This window comes from Topomyia yanbarensis, chromosome 2, assembly GCF_030247195.1.
Source record: "Topomyia yanbarensis strain Yona2022 chromosome 2, ASM3024719v1, whole genome shotgun sequence".
NCBI lineage: Eukaryota > Metazoa > Arthropoda > Insecta > Diptera > Culicidae > Topomyia > Topomyia yanbarensis.
Genome location: NC_080671.1, coordinates 77115734 through 77141234, shown reverse-complemented (window position 1 = coordinate 77141234; position 25501 = coordinate 77115734). Strand labels below are relative to the sequence as shown.

At 39.7% G+C, this 25501-nt stretch overlaps 1 protein-coding gene across 2 annotated transcripts in view; it reads right to left on the bottom strand.

Moving 5' to 3' along the window:
* LOC131678495 (FK506-binding protein 2) overlaps positions 1-25501 on the bottom strand; it is a 108960-nt gene that overhangs the window by 63788 nt on the left and 19671 nt on the right. For both annotated transcript variants that reach the window (XM_058958684.1, XM_058958685.1), the window contains exon 2: positions 23580-23755. In XM_058958684.1, coding sequence (XP_058814667.1) covers positions 23580-23755 — 176 coding nt within the window. The remainder of the gene's footprint in view (positions 1-23579; positions 23756-25501) is intronic.

Genomic DNA, 25501 nt, shown 5'->3' with positions numbered 1-25501 from the left:
TATCTTCCGACGATTGGATCTCCAAGAGACTTAGATGAGGTCATGGATAAAACAAATTCACTCATAGTAGCAGCATACCAAAAGGTTTGTCCGCTTCGCGTTATGCGTGCTACCTTGATGGAATACCGAACTTGTTCGACTCAAAAAGTTATGTAGAAGAACTGGGAATCGCAGAAACAGGGACGGCTTAGAGGCGTTTAAGTTGGCTCGTAAAGCACACAGGAATTCCCTTCGATCCTCTGAGCGAAGTGGTTGGACAAGTCTCTTCACAAATGTTTCAAGTCTCAATGAAACTAGTAGATCAAATAAGTTACATTCGAAATCGAAAGATTTGCATGTCAGTTTGATTAGAACTGCAAATGGTGAATACTCGTCTGACGAAAATGTAGTATTCAATTGTCTTTTTGACACACAACTTCCAGGTTGTACGGAGCCATCACTGACGACTTAGTAAAATTGTAACATCCGAATCGATCAAATAGGTGATTGAAAAATTTTCTTCCAAGTCTCCAGAAAAAGATTGAATTATTCCAGTTCTACTTCAAAGAGGATATGAACACTTCAGACATATTCTGCAAAAATTTCTTGCTTGTAGTCTTGCAACAGGATACGTTCCATTAGCGGGGCAAAAAATAATTGAAAAATTCATTTCCAATGGTAGTCGCGTTACTTATGTGGAGGCATAGAGTTTTAAACCGATCAGTCTGGCCTCCTTCCTTTTTAAATTAGCGGAAAGTTTAATCCAACACTACATTCGGGATGTTAGCTTGGGCGTCCACCCTGTTTATAACATTGAAAAAACTTTTTCGCAAAAGCAATCAAGCTTAGGGAGTTTTTCTTTGCATTGGAGGTTTTGCTTTTAACAACGTATCTACCGAATCCATTTTGGAAGCAGCACGAGGTCATGGAGTACCTTCATATATCACGCAATGGATACACGCAATGAACAACCGACATCTGTGCTCATCTTTAAACAAGGCGGATACCCTCAAGGTGGTGTGCTGTCACCACTTCTAAGGAACCTTGCCATCGGTGGCTTTTTGAGTAAACTTAATGAGCTGGCGTTTCCGACATATGGTTTCCAGTACTTGCATTGACACACTTTTTGATTTGATGTAGTAAGCCTTATGTGTTGTTGAGTAATGGTGGCATGACTATCAGTAATCCAAATACAACATTATTGGTGCTTTTATTTTATTTATTTATTTTATTTATTTTTTTGTTTTTTTCACTCAACAAAGGATTACAACCGAAGCCTGAAATTACTGTCACAGATCAAGGTAAGTATGTTTGTGTAATTCTTGATTCAAAACATAATTGGACAGCTCACATCGATTTCAGAATCAAGAAAGCTTGCATGACCTTCGGCTAATGTAGACGGGCTTCCGGCAAATGTTGGGGACTCAAACCTATATTTAGTGGGCTTGATGGCGATGACTGGTGCATTATCGACAACACCTATTGGTGCTCTACCCGAGCAGAAGAAAATAACTGCAGAATGCTAAATTTAGGTATCAGAGGAATTCCACGAAGATCCGTCCGAAAATCTTTAAAATCGTGACCGACCATTTTAGATTCCAATGAAACTTTACACGTTTCACCGTCATGCAAGACTAAATATTTTTCACAGGTAATAAGATTATTTTGACTCAAGAGCAACTTTTCAAAAGGGCGTAAACGTTTCTACGTGTATGAATTTCAATTTTTTTTGTTCTATTACTGTATTTTATACAGCAAAACTATCTGAGAACGAGTTACAGGGAATGAATACTTCTGTCTGAAAAAAATATACACTGAAAAAAATGTTGTGTCATTCTTCAAAAAAACAAAAATTTATGATAAAAATTTAAATTGCGAAAGAACCCATTTTTTTAATTTTTTTATATTTTGTTACCAAAAACCTAAAGAGAAAAGAAACATTTTGATTGTGATTGCATGATGGAGAAAAAATCGGTGAAAAAGTTTTTCTAACAATAACTTCGTACATGTTTTTAAATTTCATACTAATTGACATACAAAATTGTAATTTTATTACAGAATATAATTCTAAGCACCATTTAAAATCAAAATGCATTTAACAAAAATCTTCCAAAATGCGATAGTTTGCGAGATATTTGAAATTTTGCTACTTCAAAAACAATTAATTCGTGTAATTATGCTCTTTTTAAAAGTTATTCGCGTTACCCCATCAAAAAATGTCAAAAATTTAATGTTTATCGTTTTAAAGACGTAAAAGCAACCTTTTTAGTGTATTTGGATCATGGAGAAGCTTTCAATAAAAAAGTTTTCCTAACAACAACTTTTGACATTTTTTTATAATTCTTACTATTTGCAGTCAAAAATACAATTTTCTTTTTGAATATGATTCTAAACGCCATTTTAAATCGAAATGCTCTTAACAAAATTTTTGTAAAATGTTGTAGTTCTCGAGATATTTTAACTTTTGTTTTAACAACACAATTATTTTGTTTTATTACGACCTTTTCATAAGTTAGTCGCGTTTCTCCATCAACAATAATAGGTTTTTCAAAAGGCCCGTAAACTTTCCTGCAACTTTCTCTTTGACATCAAGGCGATATTGTGAAACATTTTAAAGTTACATGAAAACAACCAACATATGATTCAGCTATATAGTTTAATCAACAGACCCTATAGTTGAAATATATTGCTCCCAGGTTGAAAGAAGTGACAAAAACAAGGCTCTCTTCTGCATCTTTTAGATATTTTAAATTAGTACAGTAATTCTAATCATTTTTCTTATCGCCTAAAATTACTTGAACGTCCGTCATACAAAGTATGATTTTCAATACAGTTAATGTTTATTTTGGGCCGCTCAAAATTATGTCATATTCTTCTAGCTAAAACAATGATATTTCAATTAAGTATGTTTCTAGGCATTTTCTCGCTATTTGTCGTTACGATATTCCTAAAACGTATTTTAGGCACCTAATGAACTTCCTGGTGGCCGAGATTCATAAAATCTTGAATCGCAATGCAAACTTCTCAATTTTCAATCAAATCCCTATCCCTACTAGCACGGGACGTCTCGTCTGTTATACCGCAGCAAGGAAGCCTCCGAACGCTCCGCTGCAGTCGTACTACCAGCTAGCGACCAGCTTAGTCGTCCCGGCCCTGCGTTCGGAGGTCGAGAGAGGATCTTCCGAACTTCCTTCTCAGGCGAGTATTTTGCTTTAAATGACCATCTACTCCCTGAAAATCTTCTGGTTTCTAGCATGTCATCGGGTACATCACGTCCATACAATATGTCGGGACGCTTGGCACATGGCGCTGACGGTTTGCGATTGTGCTATCAAAAGTCAGAGGACTGAGGACGAAAATCGAGCATTTGTACCTGGCTGCTGTTGATGGCGACTACTATATTTACGTTCTGACAGAAACTTGGATTGACAATCGTATTACGTTGATACAGCTCTTCGGGGATTCTTACACAGTTTATCGTGCGAATCAAGGCGCTTGTAACAGCATCCATGATTGCGGCGAGAGAATTTGATAGCTGTTTTTCCCACACTTGCCTCCTGTAAGTTTGGTGTGAATAGTTCATCAAACATTGAAGCTATTTGGACGAAGATTACTACACAGACGAAGAACTACTGTATTGGAGCTGTTTACATTCCTCCAGAAAAAAACGGCTTGACTGCTCTATTACGCAGCTCCATCTAGACTCAATGGAGCGCACATCTTCTCAGGTAGGTGCAAACGATTGATGATAGCCCTTGGTGATTTCAACCAACCAGGACTCATGTGGGTTTCCTCTGGACTTGGATACGCTTACGCTAACTCGTTATCCTCGACAACAAATCCTGCCATCCGCTTACTTCTGTTCGGAATGGCTTTTCACAGACTAAATGAAGTAAGCACAATTTCCAACCATCAACCTCATTTTCTCGACCTTGTCAATGGGAATGCTTTGCCTGAATGTTTTGTGAGTTGTAGATTTTTGAGCTACTCCTCGAGTGTCTTCATGACTTATGCGCCATCTGGCATCGAGCTCGCCAACGCGTCCCGTAATGTTCCCGTTTCTGCGGTGGATATGGATGTATTCACCATTTCAGAACAATCGGTTTTTTTCTGCAATACGGAAAACGAAATCGCCTTTTGCTCCAGGACAAAGTGCTATGCCTTCAGCTGTTCTGAAAAAATGTTCCGATATTTTAGTGATCCCATGACGCACCTTTTCAATGTGTAACTTCAGCGGCAAAAAAATTCCCGTTGATTAGAAGTGTTCAGTCATGTTTCCGGTACACAAGAAAGGTGACAAAGGCTACATTGTGAGCCACCGAGGAATCACTTCGCTGAAAGTCAAGTCAAAAATCTTTGAATCGCTTATCAACGAGGTACTATTTTCTGTTAGTAAACATTCTATAAGCACTTGTCAAAATGGATTCATCCCGGGTCGATCGGTTGAGACGAATTTAGTTAGCTTCACATCGTTTTGCACAGAAAAAATATCCAAGAAACTCCAGATGGACACGGTCTACACAGATCTTAAGGCCGCTTTCGACCCAGGTAAACACGATATACTGCCAGCAATGCTTGCTAAACTAGGATGTACTAATAATTCCGGAGTTCCTCAAGGTAGTACACTAGGTTCGTTACTATTTTCATTGTTCGTCTTCATTCTAATGCGTGAAGGGAAACTGTTTTTTTTTGACGATGACTTGAAAATATTTCTTGTCATCAGGAATGAAGCCGATTGCCGTGAGTTACAGTGTCTCATTGATACATTTACTCAAAAAGTCGAACAATTGTAATCAAAGAAGAGTTGACTAGATTCAACAATGGATCTAATGGTCTCACAACCGTCGTGAGAAACCCGACGAAAGAGCACCTGATGCACCATTAACGGAGATCCGATTTGTCAGTGTCGAGTATCGCGCAACAAGTGATACTACCGCAAAAGGTTGTAATTAGCGTAAATCTTAACAGCACTTGTGTCGTGCAAAAAAAAAAATCCACTCTCCTTGGATTGGTACGGCGCTATTTGCAGCTTTTAGGCGCTTATTCTCTCTGTGCAACATTCCACAAATTCTTCGCGATTTGCGAATGCCAGTCGAAAGCTGCCATCGTCGGTGTCCGGCACTTCGTATTTAGCTACTTTTTAGCTCTTTATTATTCATGCTACTGCAACACGGATAAAAAAGTGTCCCATCCATCGTTCCTTACACTTGAAAGTAATGCTACGGCATGAAAATAACACTCATTCGTGGTCTACCAAAATATGACATTCGGAACTCAGAACGTTACATTATTATTCTTCCAGTCAGAAGGCCTTCCTTTTCGTTTTGCATTGTTTTGAAAAAAAAATTGCCTTTCGTCTCCATAAGACGACAGAAAAATCTTCCTACTCTCGTATAACCGAGCCAGAAACGAGACACTGTGTTTTTATCGTCTTATGGGACATCCAGTTCCGTCATACGTTCACTGCTCAGGCAGGGCACCGAGCCCAACTTCAATCTGATTAATTATTAATGGCTATGTTCACATTTTCCGGTTCTTTCTTGGCTCCAATTTTTTTTTATCGCGTAACCAACCAACCTTTTCCCTTCCTTAACCAGACCAGAACTCGGATGGAAAACGTGCTTCAGCTGTTTCATAGCTGCGGTAGTTGGGCACCCCCTGGGTGAAGTTTTTCCCCGGGGTGTTCTTGATCGAGATACGCACGGTGAAGCTTGAAGATGAATCAGCCGCACGGGTGCGGTGGTTTGATGGATTACGTTAATAAAAAGCACCGAAATCATAGTGGCAATTTGGGAGTACTTTGGGTATCCGGAATTGTGTAGATTGATTTTTCTGAAGTTCTCCGATAGGAATAGATTTTTTTTTCGGCGAGGCAGTGTTATGTCAGAAAGAGTATTTATAAATTCTATTCTGAACTGGCTACATCAATATGGCCACATCCGTGTGACGATCACGAGGAGTGACATGTTTCAGAAGTACTAATCTGTCAGTTATTTCAATACGCCTCTTCCATATTTACACCAACCTGACGACGATTCATATTTATTTATCTACTGTTTTAAATCGACTGAATGTAGATAGAAAGGAGAAAGTTTAGTGAATAGAAATTCAACATTTTAAGACTGCATTTGACAGACTCAATGAACGCTCAATTTAACAATTTAAATACTGGTAATAATTACTTATTCGTGGCTATCTCATCTAACCGGTGACCAAGTGGGGAAATTTTCTATCCCCAGTTTCTATCGGCCGAATCCAACGAGGTGACGTACCCAACCGGGCCGGTGATCATAATACGAACAATAACGATTAAATTATGATAGAAACTCCAAACAACAGTGAATCGGTTGGTTTGTTTGTCGGTCGGTTGGTCGGTCGGTCGGTAGATTGCACAAAAACAAAACACCTTGAGATTTTCTTTCCGTAACCCACTACCTCCAGCAAGCTCCGTATTTCTTTCTCTTTATGTGTATACACGTACACACACAACGTCAGCTCGGCGGGCATTCCGGCTGCCGCAGTGGATTCGTTTTCCGGCGATTGTGAGGCAATTTATATCTCAAACAAGGGGGCAGAAGTGAACAGCCGCCAACGCGATGCAACGTAAATTCCCGCGTGAAATTATTGATAACCGGCGGCGGGAGCGGCGGCGCCATCACCCACTAATGTTATGCAATGAGTAGATGGAGCAGGGAAAGATATGAGTTGCGAAATGAATGCTGTAATTAGTGAATACTTAAAACAATTCTTTCTACACTTATATGAATAGTACATATTCAGCTGATTATTAGAACAATTGATTGAAATTTTTTATATACTTTTATCAAAAGCCTAATGCACTAGCAATCTGCTATGTAAAGGGAGTGATGCAAAAATATCCACATAAACAACGTCTTTAAATTTTGAAATTTTACATCAGTTTGTTAAACAAATTTTTCATAATTTGTTGCCAACATTTTTTTCTGGGACAAAGCACATTTTTGGTAAAATGGATATGTAAACAAAGGAGACTCCATTGCATCCAAAAAATGTGACTGCGGCTTGGACGCCATTTCTGCAAAAATAATAGATCTAAAATCAACAACGATAAACGATATCGGGAAATGCTTGATGACTGAATTTTTTCAATTGTTTCCGCCCAAGATCTTTGGTTTTAACAATAGAAACTAACAAGTCATACGACCGTCGGTCGTAACAATCGATTTGCTGAAGACGAGGGTCGATAAACGAATCATAACGAAACAGGGTAATGCCGGTTGGACGCCTCCTCTTGCAGTTTGAAACCCTTCGAATTTTTCAAGGCGCCACATTTAGTCTCCCGTCTACGCCGACAACTGACGTCTCCAGAGAGGAGGACGGAATGGTACATCTTTTTCTTCGTCCTTGATCATCAGGAACCGATGAATGGCTACGACAATACTTAACATCCACTGCCACGGTGTAGCTTCACGCAGCAGGAAAAAGAGATATTATTCTTTGCTTTCGCACAATGTACAAGTTATCAAAACGGGTACAACTATTCTAAATACAGTTGTTTTGCGCCCATGAGGTATCCATATCTGACTAAGTTATTGAAAACTGGACTAAAAATTTTGAAGATTAGGTTATTTCTTTAATTCGGTTGTTATTCATTTCACAGTGCAAATTTAGCATGAATTTTGAGTTTTTACTAAAACTGAACAACTGAAGTTTCCGTAGTTTGTGAGTTTCTTCGTTTTGAACAATCGAAGTCGCTTTGATCACATTGGCCGCCACATTGAGGGTTCTTGGTGTCCCCGGAGAACTTGCCAACTCTTAAGTTAATGTCCCATCTATTTCTCAGCGAATTCATTCCCGTTTTTTACATACTTGATTTCAAATGAAAAATGTTACACTCCCATTAAATGCCATTGAATTTTATTCAGTTCAGACTTTTGTCTCCGGTGTTATATGTTGATTAGTACGGTCACACAGGAATTTCCCAAATAAACCGTTACAATGGCAATACCTTGGAGGTTAAAAATCTACTGAAATGGACATCAAATTACTTCACTTGGCATATTTAGATCACTGATGGCCAATTGAAGATTCTTTGAAATTACTGTCCACTACCGACAATTCCGGAAGTTCCGGGGCTCGGCCATATTCCAAAATTAAAGTCACATATTGGTTATTCGGTGTGGACTGAACCGATTTTAACAAACCTAGTATCAACTGGAAGGTGTAACATGCGGTTGATTGCACTTCCCATCAAACTTCCTTTCCCAATGTCCCATTGGTCACATTGGCCATTATAAAAGGTTTCGACAAACCCGAAATAATGGCGATGTTTCAAAATTAACAAACTCACATCAGTTTCTGGAAGATGGTTGGGCCGATTTCCACAAAATTAGTCTCAAATGGGATATTATCTTCATAGATTGCTATGAAATTTCGTACGCATCGGTTATAAGTTTACGGAAATATTGACTGCATCGTCCGGTCACATATGATATTTCCATATAGGCCGGTCAAAAAAATCGTTTTCAAAGGGTGAACCCCATGAAATTTCAGAAATCGAATTCGTATTTTAGTTGGCAAACATCTTTAAAATGTATGAAACTTTGAGCTTTTATGTTACCCCGAAAAAGAAAAAAATGTGCAAGAATCGGCTTTTTGGGACTGCTGATTTTCCACTTTTTGCCATTCTCCTTTACTGCCCTTATATGCAAAAGTAACGTAAGCGCCACTTTGGACAAATTTCATTTTTTCATATTTCTGAGTTCATCACAAAAATCCACGTCTTTCAGTGCACTTGTCTTTAAAAAAATATGCAAAATGGCCTTTTAAAACGAGAAAAACAAAGTGACGTAAACGCCAAAGTAACGTACCGGTGCAATATAGTATTGAAGGTAAATTTAACAAGGTAAATCAATCTATTCTTAAGCGGTTGTATCATAAGTAATGTTGGGAGCTAGATAAGCACCATTTTGTGATGTAAATGGCTAGGGTGGTATTATAATTAGGCTAGGATGGTATTCCAATTAGCTTTTTAGTACGATAATTTTTTTGGAACCATTTATTTTATATAAAGAAGTCTCCTGTGCAAATTAGAATGCTTTTTAAAGCAGCGTGCTTAGCCTTTTTCAACAATAATGTACGAACGTATCTTGGTGAAAAATTTTGTTCAAAACTTTGACCGCTGTTGTTCTATATTAGAGATGGTCGAGTTTCAATTTTTTCAAACCCGAACCCGACCCGAACCCGAGCGCATGAAAATTAAAAAACCCGAACCCGACCCGAGCCCGAAATTATAAAATTTGAAAAACCCGAAGCCGACCCGAGCCCGAACATTTTGAAACTTAAAAACCCGAACCCGACCCGTACCCGAGAATGAAAATTTTGTAAAACCCGAACCCGACCCGACCCGAGAATTTTAAAATTTGAAAACCCGACCCGAACCCGAAAATTTAAGATTTGAGAAGCCCGATCCGATCCAACTTACTAATACGGAGAATCAACCAAAGATTTCGAAGATTTTTAATTCTAGGCACCCGACCTGGACCCTTGACTCATTTAAGAATAGTAGAATCACTCGAATCTGTAGTAGCACCATACGCATTGAGTTATATCTGCATATGGAAAAACAAATCACAGCCGAGTAGAATCCGAATTTATATTTACTATTATTGAACGTCAAATTTGTAACGTGCTGAGAAACTTGATAAATCGTTGATATCTTAACCGGAAATTAAGTTAAATCAGCGGCCAACTCATGGGGAAACAGAAAGCTTAATGGTCATAGTTTCCAACAACCTTGCCCGTCGTAATTAACCAAAATTTCTGATTTTTTATCAGAAACCATTCCTGCAAGGCAGTTTCGTATAATTTATTATATGTATTAAAGTAAGCTATGGCAATTGGCAATTCGTATTCGACAGTTTACATGACGTCACCCACGTTACTGGTTGGAACGGTCAAACCTGTATCGAATGGTATCAATCATTTTCTGACGTGTTCTTGTTGTCCCATCATTAGCGTTAGGACGATCTATGATTGGGTATCTAAGTTATTTTATGCTTCAGATTATACGGTATGCGCGCCAATAGAGATGCTTCGACATCTCCAATGGAGCTCTCGGAACGACTTCAATGGCTAATGGCTTCAACAGAACACACAAAATTTTTGCGATCATTTCGTTAAGTTCGTGGAAATACATGTATTTTCATGAAGGAAGCCGGATCATGCAACAGCTCAGCCCGGGAACAATCTGACAGAAAGTGCTTGTATCATATATGTACCACTGATTTGATAATGGTGCTATTATCCCATCACTATATGAGTGTCATGAACAACGAAACCTGGCGGAAGTGAAGCTAGGTTTAGGTCTGACGGAACAAAGACAGTCTCTAGAAAATAAATTTGGCCTAAACTATCTGCTTTTAAAAAAATAATGTGCCCTTTTTAAATCTTAGCCGCCATAATGACACCAAAGTACCACCAAATTTATGAGTTCAAATCCTTATTTTTCCGTTACAGTTTATTTTAATTGCAAGAAATCTTTATCATAAACCAATTTGATTAATAAACTTCCGTGAAGGCAGGTACAACCTATTTGTTTCATTTGACCAATTTAACAGTGCTTGATTAAAGTTTGTTTGGGGTACAAATGTACCCCACAAAACCGTTAGCGTTAGTGTTTTGTCATATGTACATAATTAAAAAAAAAAAAAAAACTATATTTTTTTAAAGCAAAATATCGATACATGGTAAGCGAGAAACTTGTGTAAAATTGTATAAGTTCCAACTCTGCTGAATAATAGTATCTGTCATTTGGTATAACAAAGCACTATAGCAAAGTAACTAGAAAATGCGTTTGGATCGGGATCGTAATTTTTGCTTATGCGGATGAAAGAGTCAAAACACATTCGTGAATACGATCTAAATCTAAATCTATACACGTACAGTGCACCGGCTCTACCTATTCCTTCGACGCCTTCCTGTTTCATCTCTGTTACTGCATATTGCTGTATTTTTAACGTTTGTGTTGGCGTTTGGTTTTCAAAAAAGTATCGGAATAAATATACTTTTCGACCGGTTTTTGAAAAAAATTGTTCAAAAGGAAATTTAATAAGCTTTACAACGTCGTATAAAAGATCAAAATCGATTTGAAACTACCGGAGTTATAGCAATATGAAGAAACAAGGGAATTTTGACGTATTTTAAAGACTTGTTCTATACAAAATGAAATATTACATACTTAAATAGTCAAAACACGAATATTTTTAAACAGGTTACTTTACGAATGATTTTAGAATAAAACTATCCAATTTTATTATAAATTTAATAAAAATTAGACCTATTAGAGCGATTTAAGTTCTGGGGTACGAATGTACCCCACAAAACCGTTTACGTAGAGAAAAAGTCGCCGCGGCCTAAGTATCGGTTTTAAAGTACCTGTCGAAATTTATATTCCATTATAGAAAGTTGAACCGATATTTTCCGATAAATTCCTGTTGACTTTGTTTATTACTAATTATCATGAAAAATAATACGCAAAGAAATTTTAGATGTGAAACACGTATTGTTGAATGATCTTTCATGAATGTTCGTTTAAAAAATTAAATAATTCAGGTAGTTTGCGAATCTGAAGAGGCGGAATTTTATGCAAGAATGAAGAAATACAATATTTGAGCACCATACGACGACGAATTCTAGCACTTCAGAGGTGCTAACATTTGGTACGGTTATATGTGTCATCCATTCGTATTACGAAGTATAATTCACTACTACAAAAAAGACTGCGTTTTGTGTATAGACACAAACAGTGTCGTGTAATGGTTGGGTTGTTTTGTTCAAAACCCGAACCCGACCCGACCCCGATAATTTGTAATTTGAAAAACCCGAACCCGACCCGAGCCCGAAAGTCCAAGATTTCATAAACCCGGACCCGACCCGAACCCGAGAATTTCAAATTTGAAAACCCGGAACCCAACCCGAACCCGAGAAGCTTAAATTTACAGAACCCAAACCCGACTCGAAACCCGTCGGGTTTGCGTCGGGTCCGGGTTTCGGGTCCAAAAACCCGAACCCGACCATCTCTATTCTATATCTCATCATTTGGTGCACAATTGGTACCCAACCAATTAATTTCAAAACCAATTCCAACCAAAACACCTGCAAATGATCTGGAATTTATTCAAGTTTCATAAACCGTGAGTTGAACTATATCCGGCTCCAAATTTATATGAAAATTTCATGGGGTCCGTCCGAGGCAATTTTAAGCCAGCTTCATAATTTTTCAAAATATAATATGAAGACTGGTAGTAATATAAGATGAACATTAATAAATTGTATATATATTAGACCGGCAACAATTTTGACTTTTTTTCGGAACACTGTTCAATCAAACGGTAATTGGCTTCACATACCATTTGTCAAATATGAGCTTTTTCCGATAATTCTAGTTTACTCACAAGAGTTTTCAAATTTGCATGTGAAAATATATGAAAAATTGGCAATAGAAACAATAAATTCAGTAAAAAATGACAGTATCATCTTGTGCATCCCAAAATCTGTAAATATATAGCTTAAAGTGTAAGGATAAACATTACCGAAGACTGCCAATTGATCCTATTTTGCAGTAAAAAGATATTCTCATATAAAGTTATGTGTTGCCTCTCTTTCTCGCAGCTTTCATGCTTAGAATAGGAAGTTTAAAAAAAAATCCGTTTGTCTTTAAAATTAAATAACTTTGTCGGGGAACCTCCAATCAATGTACATTCTTCAACAAAGCTGTTCGTTATCAAATAAGCTACGCCACCGTAAGTTTTGAGGTATGCAGTTTTACTGTGGCATTTTTTTATTGGAATTTGATTTTTAAATTCTGATTTTCCATATATTTCACCATAGAAACTTCTAAACTCTTGTGAGTGAGCTAGAGCTATAGGAAAAATCTCATATTTGGCAGATGGTTTGTAGAGCTAATTACCAGTTGATTTAGGAGTGTTTCGAAAAAAGTTAAAAAAAGTTGCCGGTCTAATATATATATATATATATATATATATATATATATATATATATATATATATATATATATATATATATATATATATATATATATATATATATATATATATATATATATATATATATATATATATATATATATATATATATATATATATATATATATATATATATATATATATATATATATATATATATATATATATATATATATATATATATATATATATATATATATATATATATATATATATATATATATATAAAGATTCTAAATTAATTTTGAAACCATCCGAGAGACATTGTGGATTCATAATGAGTAACCCATACCTTTAAAACGTTTGTACCTGAATACACCTGTTATTCGACACACTCGATCTACTAGAAATGCAATCAGATGTAGTCATCAGATCACACGGGGCAGATTACAACCAACTCTAGAATATACTAGGAAGACTTCAAATGTGCTTGAATAGTTTGTAGACAACCGATATGATGTATTTTGATGTGCCGTATAACAGGAATATTCACTAAAATAATTACCAATAAAGCGGGAAACCGGAATTAGGGACCATTCATAAATTACGTGACGCTTTTGGGGGGGGGGGATACGATAAGTTGTGACATGTTGTGACATAGGGGGGAGGCGGAGTTAGCTAGATTGTTACGTAACATGTTTTCATCAAAGAAAAAAAAATTTAGGAATTTGTTACGTGACAGGGGAGGGGGAGATAGAGAAATTTATGACAATTTGTTACATGGAGGGAGGGGGAGTCAATTTTGGGCAATTTTTGCGTTACGTAATTTATGAATGGTCCCTTACCGGAACACTGTATCCAAATGCCTTCAAATTGTATTTTTCACAGATCACAGAATTTGATGTGCCGCATGACAGAAATAATTACTAGAATTGTTGGTCCGAACTTCCATATTCCAGAATTGATAATAAGGTGTCCATATTTGAGATTGAATTTGCATTGTCCATAAATTATAGGGTTGATATTATTTGATATGTCGCATGGCAGTTTCCCCGTGTGCCTGGATGACTTTACATGTCTGCATTGCTTATAAATCATCGTTAATGTGCCGCATGGCAGGTATCTTCAAGTATAAATGTTTCACAAACATGGGTAGCGCATTCCGTATTCACTAGGTCTTCAGTTGAAACGGTTGATAATACACGACACGTTTTACCCGGCACTATTGGTTTGTATACGTACGTTAGAATTGCATAAAAACAGCGAAATGAAATCGCTATTTTTTGCAAAAGCGATGTTAGCTAAAATTTACAAGGATTTTGCAAAAAAATGAAAATATAAGCAATTGGCTATTATCTACGATGGATTGTACACATTTTGTACAGAACAGATACTTGAAACATTATTCGTGCTTTTGAAAACATCACGAAACACCAAAATTGGTTTCCTGAAAAATATTCCTATTGGCGCTAACGTCACAATTGCATAAAAGGGCAGTATAGAAAGGTTAAGCAATCTCTCTGAAAATCGGCTTCTTCACCGAGGTCCGGAGGGCTGAGTCTCTCATACCTTTCGACTCAGTTCGTCGAGTTCGGCAAATGTCTGTGTATGCGTATTTGTGAGCATGTGTGTGTATGTATGTGGCCAACAATTGCACATCGGTTACTCGGAGATGACCGAACCGATTTTATTAAACTTAATCTCAAATAAAAGGTATCCATAGACCGCTAATAAATTTCATATAAATCCTACTTCCTTTTCCAGAGTTACGGGTTGAAGAGTACGGTTACACATAATATTCCCATATAAATCGGAATCAGCATGTTATCTAAAAGATGCAAAACTACATAAAATATGTTCTAAATTGCTTGGATTTATAGCTTCAACTCACTGATGCTCAATCAAAACCACTTTTACCACTTTGGACACCTTAGGCGGAACAATAGGCTTAGACAATGTGGTAAAGTTTCTGAGTTGAATTCACATCTGCGTCTTAGAAATTTCTGATTCGATTTTCACACATTGATTCTCAACTCAAGGGGTTTCACTCCCCATTGATTGCTACCAAATTTCATTTGAATCGAAGTTCTGGTTCCGAAGTTATTAAAAGAATTCGATCACACGTGTATTTGCCATAGGTATAAACCTTTTTGTCTGTTTTTCTATAGAAAGGTTATGGAATCACTCTGAAAATTCTACCTAATACGTAAATTTACTTTTTTGTGGACTAATGGTCACCCACTGCCACTCACATAACACCCCTCTGACGTTATCCATTCCCTTCTCACTCCACCTCCACCCCTCTTTTCAACTCCATTTTTACACACACCCCCCGTTTACCAAAGTAAGCTAGCGAGGAAGGCTGGGAATTACATTCCCCTCGCATCTTATCTCACCCGCCCACCCTCACATATTCACCCTAACGTTGATTAAGCTAAATACATATTCTACTTTTTGGTTGCAAGTGTTTCAGCGCCAATACGTAGCTCATCAGGTTCGTTGAAGTCGATCGCTTGTATATAGGTGTCCACGGTAATAACAATTTTACACACATTTAAACATAACCAGTTATGGAATCATAGTTTGGAATAATGAGAAAGCCACTAGGTGGATTAAAACATGTTTTAGGAACGTGTTCAATGGAAAAAAGACAGTGAAAGAATACCCGGAACGGTGGCAATTCACCTTTTTATTGTACACACTGAGAAAAGATATGTCCTCAAGCGGGGAATCGAACCTGCGATCTCCAGTCTCTAGTTGGTTACTTTAACCACTCCGTCATCGAGGAACTGTGATGATGTCATCACAGATTCCCAAACAGTAGCGTGATCACTGACATACCCCCAATGCCTACCAATAGACCCATCTATCCCCCAATTCCTCTTATAAGCAAATCGTAGCCGCCCCTTCCCACACAGATCTAACTCGTTACCTATGTTTAGATCTAGTGAATCACGTTCAGGCTTGAGATGCTATTATCACTGTTTGCGTCCAATTAGCTAGCTCAGACACCGCCAGACTTTGGTGGTGAATAGAGCTATGGGAAAGTACATTGAAGTCTGCCAAAGTCTCAAAGCCTATCGACAGATGGTAACGGCAAATCCAGAGGCTGTGGCGGTAATAGCGATACTGTTTGGGAATCTGTGATGACATTATCACAGTGCCTCGATGGCGGAGTAGTTAGAGTGGGAGATCGCAGGTTCGATTCCCGCATGAGGACATATCTTTTCTCAGTGTGTCCAATAAAAAGGTGAATTGTCATCGTTTCAGTTTTTCTTTCTATGCCTATTTTCGATTGGACATGTCTGTTCCCCATGTTAGGGGCGACTCAAAACAGCGTTTGTTCCCCATGTTAGGGGCGGCTGATGTATCGTCCTCGTGTCAGCGTAGGACGGACTCTAAACAGAGCTCACACGATGGTCCTCCAGTGGGACAGGGGGTTGGGGGAACCGTTACTCGTTACTAACAATGCGGAAGAAAATACGAATCGGAACAATCGGCAAAGACATACGCGACGAAATAAGGACTACGATTGGAAACTCGGAACATGGAACTGCAGGTCATTCTGCTTTCCAGCTTTCGACAGGATAATCTACGACGAACTCCAACCACGTAACTTTGAAGTCGTCGCACTGCAGGAACTTTGCTTGACAGCACAAAGGGTATAGAAAAGCGGGCATCGTGTGGTTACTTTCTACCATAGTTGGAGCACCACCAATGAGCTGGGAACCGGCATTGGGGTGCTGGGTAGGATGCGCCAACGCGTGATTGGGATGGACTCCGTTCAACGCAAGGATGTGTAAGTTGAGGATCAAAGGCCGTTTCTTCAACTTCAGCATCATCAAGATACACTGCCCACACGATGTGAGACCCGACGACGAAAAGGCAGCGTTCTATGCGAAGCTGGAGGAACGGTCCACGATGCGTGAACTTCGTAGCCTCCCGTGGCATGGTAGTCCAAAGTACCTTCTTCCCCCGCAATGATATCCACAAAGCCATCTTGAGATCACCTGATCAACGCACCGAAAACCAAATCGATCACGTTCTAATCGATGGGCGATTCTTTTCTGATATCACCAACGTTCGTACCTACCGCAGTGCGAATATAGATTTGAACCATTACCTAGTTGCAATATGCGTGCGCTCAAAACTCTCGGCGGTGTACAACACACGTCGTAGTCGGACGCCAAGGCCCAACATCGCGTCTGGGGTTGCCCAAGACCGCGCATAGCGGCTGGAAGCAGCACTACTCCCGGAAGAACAGCAGAGCGCAGCGACTCTTGAAGATGGCTGGAGGGAGATCCGTTTCGCCATAGGAAGTACTGCTACAGCGACACTAGGTACAGCGATTCCGAATCGAGGAAACGACTGGTTCGATGACGAATGTAAGCAGTTAATGGAGCAGAAGATTGCAGAACGGGCGAGGATGCTGCAGTACGGAACGAGACAGAATGTGGAGCGATACAAAAAAGCACGGAACAGGCAAACCTCGCTCCTCCGGAGAAAGAAGCGCCAACAGGGGGAACGAGAACGCGAAGCGATGGAACAACTGTACCGTGCAAACGACACACGGAAGTTCTACGAAAAGCTGAACAGTTCGCGCAAAGGCTACGTTCCGCAAGCCGATATGTGCAGGAACTTAGATGACAACCTTCTTTCGAACGAGTGTGAGGTGATTGAGAGGTGGAAGCAGTACTATGACGAGCACCGCAACGGTGAAGCAGCTGAGGACGAAGGCGGTATGGCAACGGATCTTGGAGCACGCGCAGAAGACGATAGGCTGCCGGCCCCTGATCTCCAAGAAGTCAAGGAGGAAATCGGTCGGCTGAAAAATAACAAAGCTGTCGGTGTAGATCAACTACCCAGCGAGCTATTAAAATACGGTGGCGAAACACTGACTAGAGCGCTGCACTGGGTATTCGCCAAAATTTGGGAGAAGGAGATTCTTCCGGAGGAGTGGATGGATGGTGTCGTCTGTCCAATCTACAAAAAGGGTGACAAGTTGGATTTTTGCAACTACCGCGCGATCACACTACTTAGCGCCGCCTACAAGGTTCTCTCCCAAATCCTTTGCCACCGATTGTCACCATTTACAAGGGAGTTCGTAGGGCCCTACCAAGCGAGATTCATGGATTCCTGCGCCACCACGGACCAAATATTCACGATTCGGCAGGTTCTGCAGAAATACCGCGAATACCACGTGCCCACATATCATTTGTTCATCGATTTCAAATCGGCGTATGACACAATCGACCGAGATTAGCTATGGCAGATAATGCAAGAGTACGGTTTTCCGGATAAGCTAACACAATTAGTCAAAGCGACGATGGATCGAGTGATGTGCGTTGTTCGAGTATCAGGGACACTCTCGAGTCCCTTTGAATTTCGAAGAGGGTTACGGCTGGTTACGATGGTCTTTCGTGCCTGCTACTCAACGTTGCGTTAGAAGGTTTAATAAGGAGAACGGGGATAAACACGAGTGGTACGATCTTCAGGAAGTCCGTCCAGCTCCTTGGCTTCGCCGACGACATTGACATAATGGCACGGAACTTTGAGGCGATGTCACGTACATAAACGTACAGAAACGTACATCAGACTGAAAGCTGAAGCCAGCAGGATTGTGCTTACCATCAACGTTTCGAAGACAAAATACATGAGAGGAAGAGGTTCTAGAGGCGACAACGTGAACCTCCCATCCCAAGTTCGGATTGACGGTGGCGAAATCGAGATGGTCGACGAATTCGTGGATTTGGGCTCACTGGTAACCACCGACAATGATACCAGCAGAGAAATTCAGAGACGGGTCTTGGCGGGAAATCGTGACTACTTTGGACTCCGGAGGACGCTTCGGTTGAACAAAATTCGCCGCCGCACAAAGTTGATTATCTACAAGACGCTGATTAGACCGGTGGTCCTCTACGGCCACGAGACCTAGACTATGCTCGTAGAGGACCAACGCGCCCTTGGAGTTTTCGAACGAAAGGTATTGCGTACCATCTATGGTGGCGTTCAGATGGAAGACGGAACGTGGCGCAGGCGAATGAACCATGAGTTGCATCAGCTGCTGGTTTGTCTTCGCATACTGCAAAAATAGGACGATTGCGGTGGGCTGGACACGTCGTAAGAATGTCGGACGCCGACCCGATGAAGATGGTTCTTGAGGGCGACCCTACAGAAACCAGGCACAGCGAGCACGGTGGATCGACCAGATAAATGACGACCTGCTGACCCTTCGAAGACTGCGAGGCTGGCGACAAGCAATGGACCGAGTGGAGTGGAGACGGCCTCTGCATACAGCAAAAGACAATAAGGCTCTAGCCTGAACGGTAAGTAAAGGTAAGTAAGCTATGCTCGTCCCCATGCACCTATCTTTTTGAAGAAATATTTTTCGTGTTTCTTGACCTCACCACTGGATGCCTATATGCATTAGAAAAAAAATTGGGCATGGAAGGGTTAAGATAAGAAAAATATTCTCAAGAAAGGATTTGCTCGAATTTGACTTTGTTCGTCTGACTTTGTCCGTTGCCGGATTTTCATATGAGGCTGTTAGAATATGGTCAAAAAACTATTAAAGGGCGAACACGAAAGTATTGCGACACATTCAACAGGGCATAACTTTTTTACCATTGGGTAAAAATCAACCAAATTTTGCACACTTTCTCATTGATGTGTATTGTTTACATGCTATCAAACTCGTAGTCGTGTTTTTCGATTCAACGAACATGGAGGTGAACCAACGCGAGTCGAGAGAACAAACTCTTTCCAAACACCTGGAATTTCCTGACCTGTCTCACCGGCAGTTGGGAAAAATGTTGAACATTCACCATTCAACCGTGTCCAGAGTGTTGAAGCGGTTCCAGGAGCGGTTGACGTTGGACCACGGCAAAGGAGCTGGAAGAAAACCGGGACCGGAGAACAAAAAGACGGAGGGAAATGTGAAGCGGATGATTAAAGTAAATCCCAACGTCTCAAGCCGTGATTTGGCTAAAAAGATCGGCATGTCGCAGAGCTACGCCCAGAATGCAAAGAAGAGAGCTGGACTACATACATACAAGGTATCCCAAACCGCGATGAGCGGCAACAATCGACGGCTAAAACTCGGGCACGGAAGCTCTACGAGAAGATGCTGTCAAAATATGGCTGCTGTGTGATGGACAACGAAACGTGTATAAAAGCCGATTTTAAGGAAATTCCGTGGTTGGAGTTTTTCACCGGCAAGAGCAAGTTCTATGTAGACGACAAATTTAAGAAGAAGAAAATGTCGAAGTACGCCTCCAAATATCTCATTTGGCAGGCCATCTGCTCTTGCGGACTGAGAAGTGAGCCTTTCGTGACAAAGGGCACAGTAAATGGCGAGATCTACAAATCCGTGTGCCTCGAGAAGCGCCTTTTTCCGTTCTTGCAGCAGCACGACGAAGCTCCGCTATTTTGGCCAGATTTGGCATCATGTCACTATTCTAAAAGTGGCCTGGAGTGGTATGAGACCAATTCTGTCCATTTTGTTCCAAAGGACATGAATCCGCCAAACTGTCCGGAGCTGCGCCCGGTGGAGCAGTACTGGGCAATGATGAAGCGGGAACTTCGGAAGCGTAAGAAGACAGTCAAAGACGAGAAGGACATGTTAAGAAAATGGAAAAAAAACTGAGAAACTGGTACCGGATGACACTGTAAAGACTTTGATGGAGGGCATCAAGTGAAAATGTGTTCAATTTTACACTCAAGGCTCCATCGATTGACTTTTCTTTTGATTTTTGAAGTAAATATATGTATAAAACTACCCTAAAATTTTGGTTTGATTTTAAACATTATATGAAAATTGACATTTTCGGTGTCGCAATAATTTCGTGTTCGCCCTTTAAAAAGATGACAAACCCGGCGGTAGACAAAGTCAGGGGCAAACAAATTCGGGGGCTGATAATATCGGGTCTACACAGTATTGTCTAATTTTTCATTTAGTAAGTTGAACTAATTTGATTTATTTATTTGAATTATTTTATTAATTTAATTCATAAAATGGGCAGAACGTCTTATGTATTTGATAACATTAGTTCATTTTTTGCTTCATTATATTTTTAATTTCATTTTCTTTATTGCTTTTCTATAATTTATTCAGTTCATTCGAGGTTTCATTCGTGTGGGACTTGAAACTGCGTTCATCCCATCTCTAGTTGGGTGCATACTTCGTATGAATTCTGAAAATTAATGAACAACTCGTCAGCATAACAAATGCCTCATCTCACTGCTAGGTGAACTAAGTAGTCTTTTTATGTTGTAATGTCATTAATTAGCAACGAACTGGAAGGCACTCCAACTATTTACAACGCACGAAAATGCTTCGTTGCAGAAAACGACGAATGAATTCATGCATCGTACAATAATTTTCGTTCTATTTACGAACTTATTTTATCAGTGCAGTGTGACTTATCGAAAAGCCCTTGATGAGAAATTAATAGCAATTTGCGCTTATCTTGAACTTCACCCTTTTTCCAGGAAGTTGGCGTTTCCACTTCAAGTGCGGCACCCTCACGATTACGGCCAAAAATGGCTTCAACATGAACACACGTCAAATTTCTAGCGAACACGCTGCGTTTCAAAAATAACTGCAATAACTGAATAACCAATTTGCTTGATGTAAACTATACGTCCAAGACTTAATTTTGCGATAATTTAGCCAAAGTACTATTTCCATGCACGGGTCTAAGATGAAGGCAAACGACATTTCAGAGGTTTCGTCCTGCCTTGACGAGAACCACACGCGTAAATAACGCAGTCCGGTTGCACTCCACGCTTATTCAGCTGTCGGCTAGGACCCCAACTCGCCTCAAATATGATCTTTTTTGTATTCCGATGTTCCATCACGCAGTAAAAGTTTACTCGTCGGATCACCTTGAGCTACATCACCTGAAGACACCGATCGAATGGATAAAATTATGCAAGTTGTGCCCAACCAAAATTAACGACATGCAACCCACTTTCACCGGCACGAAATGATTCATTGGTTGGCCTGTGTTGCCATAATATGAATGCTATTGTGTACTTGTGTTGATGGAATAGGTGGAAGACAAAATGCTGTCTAATGGCTATATACCATTGGTAAACAATGATCTTTCGAGTAATTGAAATGCCATATCCTTAGGCATTCCTTTTTGACATGGCTTTGACTGAATCAAGAGTGCGGTTGTTGCTAGTAAGTTACGAGTTGAATTTGTAGTTATTCGAGATATGATTTCGATTAGTTACTAAAAGATCGTTCAGTACAGTTATAATATGATAAGTTGTGCAAATTATATTCATCAGGGCAGGGTATATACTTCTTATTTTTATGATTATATTAATAAAAATAAGAAATAAATCACACAGCTCCCTATTGTCCAACGATTCACAATGGCCTGACCGCAGCTACCGTAACAAAAGCCCCACAAACAACGCTATCGCAAAGCTCAATCAGGTGCGAACACAAAACAATGTTTTCCGTCGGTAAAGAGCGTAAAAATGGCAAACTCGGCTGCGAGAGTCATACTTTTCCCCCGCAAAACCAAAACCAAGCAGGGTATCCGTCCGGCAACATGTGATTATTACGGTAGGGATTGAGCTTGCAGCATGCCTGGGGAGCTTCGCTTCCGAGGGCAATACACTATCCATCCGACCGGCCAGACACGAACCAGACGCGTTTAAGTCCAAGTCCGATTCCAGCGACGCAACGGGGTGATGAAGTGATGCCAAAGTGTACGCAATGCGGTTCCCATTCAACAGCCATCGAACGAACACACGAGCACTATGCTACATAAAAGCGATCAAAAGGGTTTATTGAGAACTGGTTATTTATTATACCTACTCCGATTAATATATTGAACGGGTAAAGATATGATTACATTTTTATTACGAGTGCCAGATTGGGGAAAATAGTGTCAATGCGGTGAGTGAGACAACATCTGCTGTTAGTTCGGAGTAATATTTGTTAAACACTTATATACATACAGTAATAGACCGAACACGTTAAGGTGAACTGACAAAAGTTGGCATGATTAGAAACGGTTCTTGTCGCTGACGCTGAAGGACAATTATCAAAGCGGGAGTAACTTTGGTAAGTACAATCAAAACAACCACTGCAATCTGCTTCCAAACCAAAAATCGCAACACATTGTCATTCCCATCATTCAACGCAACCTCAGTCCGACCCATGCAAACCATAACTCAGTCAGAGGGTTATCTTGTCTGCACTTTCGGCTCCAACACACCGTCACAGCCAGCACTGGAAAGGGCAATTAGCGTACATGCGACCTATGTGTAAACAAGCAGATGGATGTCACCCCAATACAATGCATACCGAGGCACTGACTGCTGCAGCACCCGAACCATTTCCGCAGATATTGGAAAACTGATAAGCAACCAATTCTGCACGTGTGTGATCCATTCAACACATAGACAGCCAGCTGGGAAAATTAGGCATTTTCAGCCGGAAAAACTGTAACATTAGCCGTTCATTTATGGTCGCACGCTGCTGCTGGCCAGTATATGTGTAAATCACTGCGCTTGACCCAATTAAACTGGAATAATTGCCAAAAACATACATATATATATATATATATATATATTTCGCTTTGATAGCCCCGGGCGGGCAATTGTAAAACTTACCTTGAATCGAATTTAGTACCGTCGGTGAGTTTGCCGGTGTAGTGCATCGTTAGCATGTCACCGCTTTTGCTCTTGGAGGTACATCCCTCCGGAACGCTGACCACGTCGACCTTTGGCTTCGACTCGCAGATTACCACCGCCACCAGGCAGGACAGGACTAGCACTTTGGAAATCATCTGCGGAGAAGATAGGAGAAGGGAGAAGAAGGGAAATTAGTATAGAGCGTACTGATTACAATTTCAAGTTTATTTGGGGTTGACCTTTGAACCGTGACGAAAATCGGTGATAAGTGGTTGGTTTGAAATGTATGTTACGCAATTGTGAGCAGGTGTGTTATCACCTTTTGAATTGAGACAATGTATGTTACTTAGATTACAAGTATTTCGCATGGTTTTGAAGGAGTATTTAATTTGGAGGTGATGCACTTCAATGAATATTTAGTACTTTACTGATACTTGGTCACAATATATCTTATCATCATTATTGTGGCTGAAAAATTCGGGTGTATTTCAGGCTTCTAGATTACTTGGATTGAGTACCAATTATGAACCGCGCATTTCCCGTCAATTAGGTACCGCTGCAAATTTTCAAAAAACTAGGTCTTTTGTCGTGACTAACGACTTACCTTTCAATATGGGGGCCCCTTTTTAAAATTTCGGAAGAAAAATGAGGTTTTGAACGCTTATATCTTTTTTTGTACTGAATGGATTTAATCAATTTCCTCGGCATTTTGTCGAAAATATTTGTACCAATGTTGTATTAAATTTTGGAATATGAGGGACATTCATTATCAACGGAAAAATAGTGTTTTGAAAAATCTTTCGAAAACGCCTCGGAAAAGTGAAAATTTTCAGCCCATCCCGCACAGAGCCATCAATATGGTGCACCAACCGAACACTAAAATAATGAAAAGTTTTAAATATAGGTTCACTACATGTTTGTTCCTATGATTATTCGTATTGGGTTGCTTGACGAGAGCAGTTGTTGGGGGAAAGCCGGCATATTAGTTTTGGTTATGCCATTAGAAGCCGGACGGAAAGGAAAGGCTCATGCACGGCACGAGAACGAGCGAGAAAGCGATAGTAGTGCATATTAGCGAAAGAGTTACGTATATTTTGAACCTAAATAACTTTCCTTCAACTAAACGGATTGCTAATCTTGTTTCATAAATCGGAAGGAAAACGTTCAACGCTTGCTACCGATACGTTGTTTGCTATATAAATTTTGTTTAAATAGTTCAAAAACTACTTTAAATGAGAATCAACATTAATGTTAAAACCTATAAATAGGGCTGTCCTAGCTTTTCTCAAAGCCAGACGTGTGTAACACGCAGTGCATAACACCAAAACATCGAAGGCTGTAGCGAACAAGCCGAAGACCCCAAAGCCAAAGAAGGCCGCCAAACCTACCAAGAAAGCTGCTCGAAGAAGATAAGAAAATTCACGCGTCTCTAATGTTGCCAACAGTCCTTTTCAGGACTAACAAAATACTTGTAAAGAATTAGTGGTGCTTATTTTTCGATAGCGCTGTTAATTGTAGATGGATTTGTGTCATAGTTATATGCAAACCGTCCTTAGGATGAATGTATAATGGAAAAAGAATTTTATTTGGAAGTTCCTTTTATTTATTTATACAATAATTAAAAATAATTATCATATAAGAAAATATTTTTCAAATTTATCTACAAACCCGAAGGTTTTTGCAAATCCTTCCAAAAAAATCAGTGAATGTGGCAACTCTACCACTAAGCGAAAGCTACACCAAAAAGGAATGATGAAAATATTTTCATTTATCGCACAAAAGGATGGCCTTAGATCAGCACCGAAAAGTTAATAAAAGGGATTCGCTTGATGCAAAGCGTGCTCATTCGGTATGAGCTGCAAAAGGGGAATGTTCATATGTTTGTACGCAGTAGAAACAAT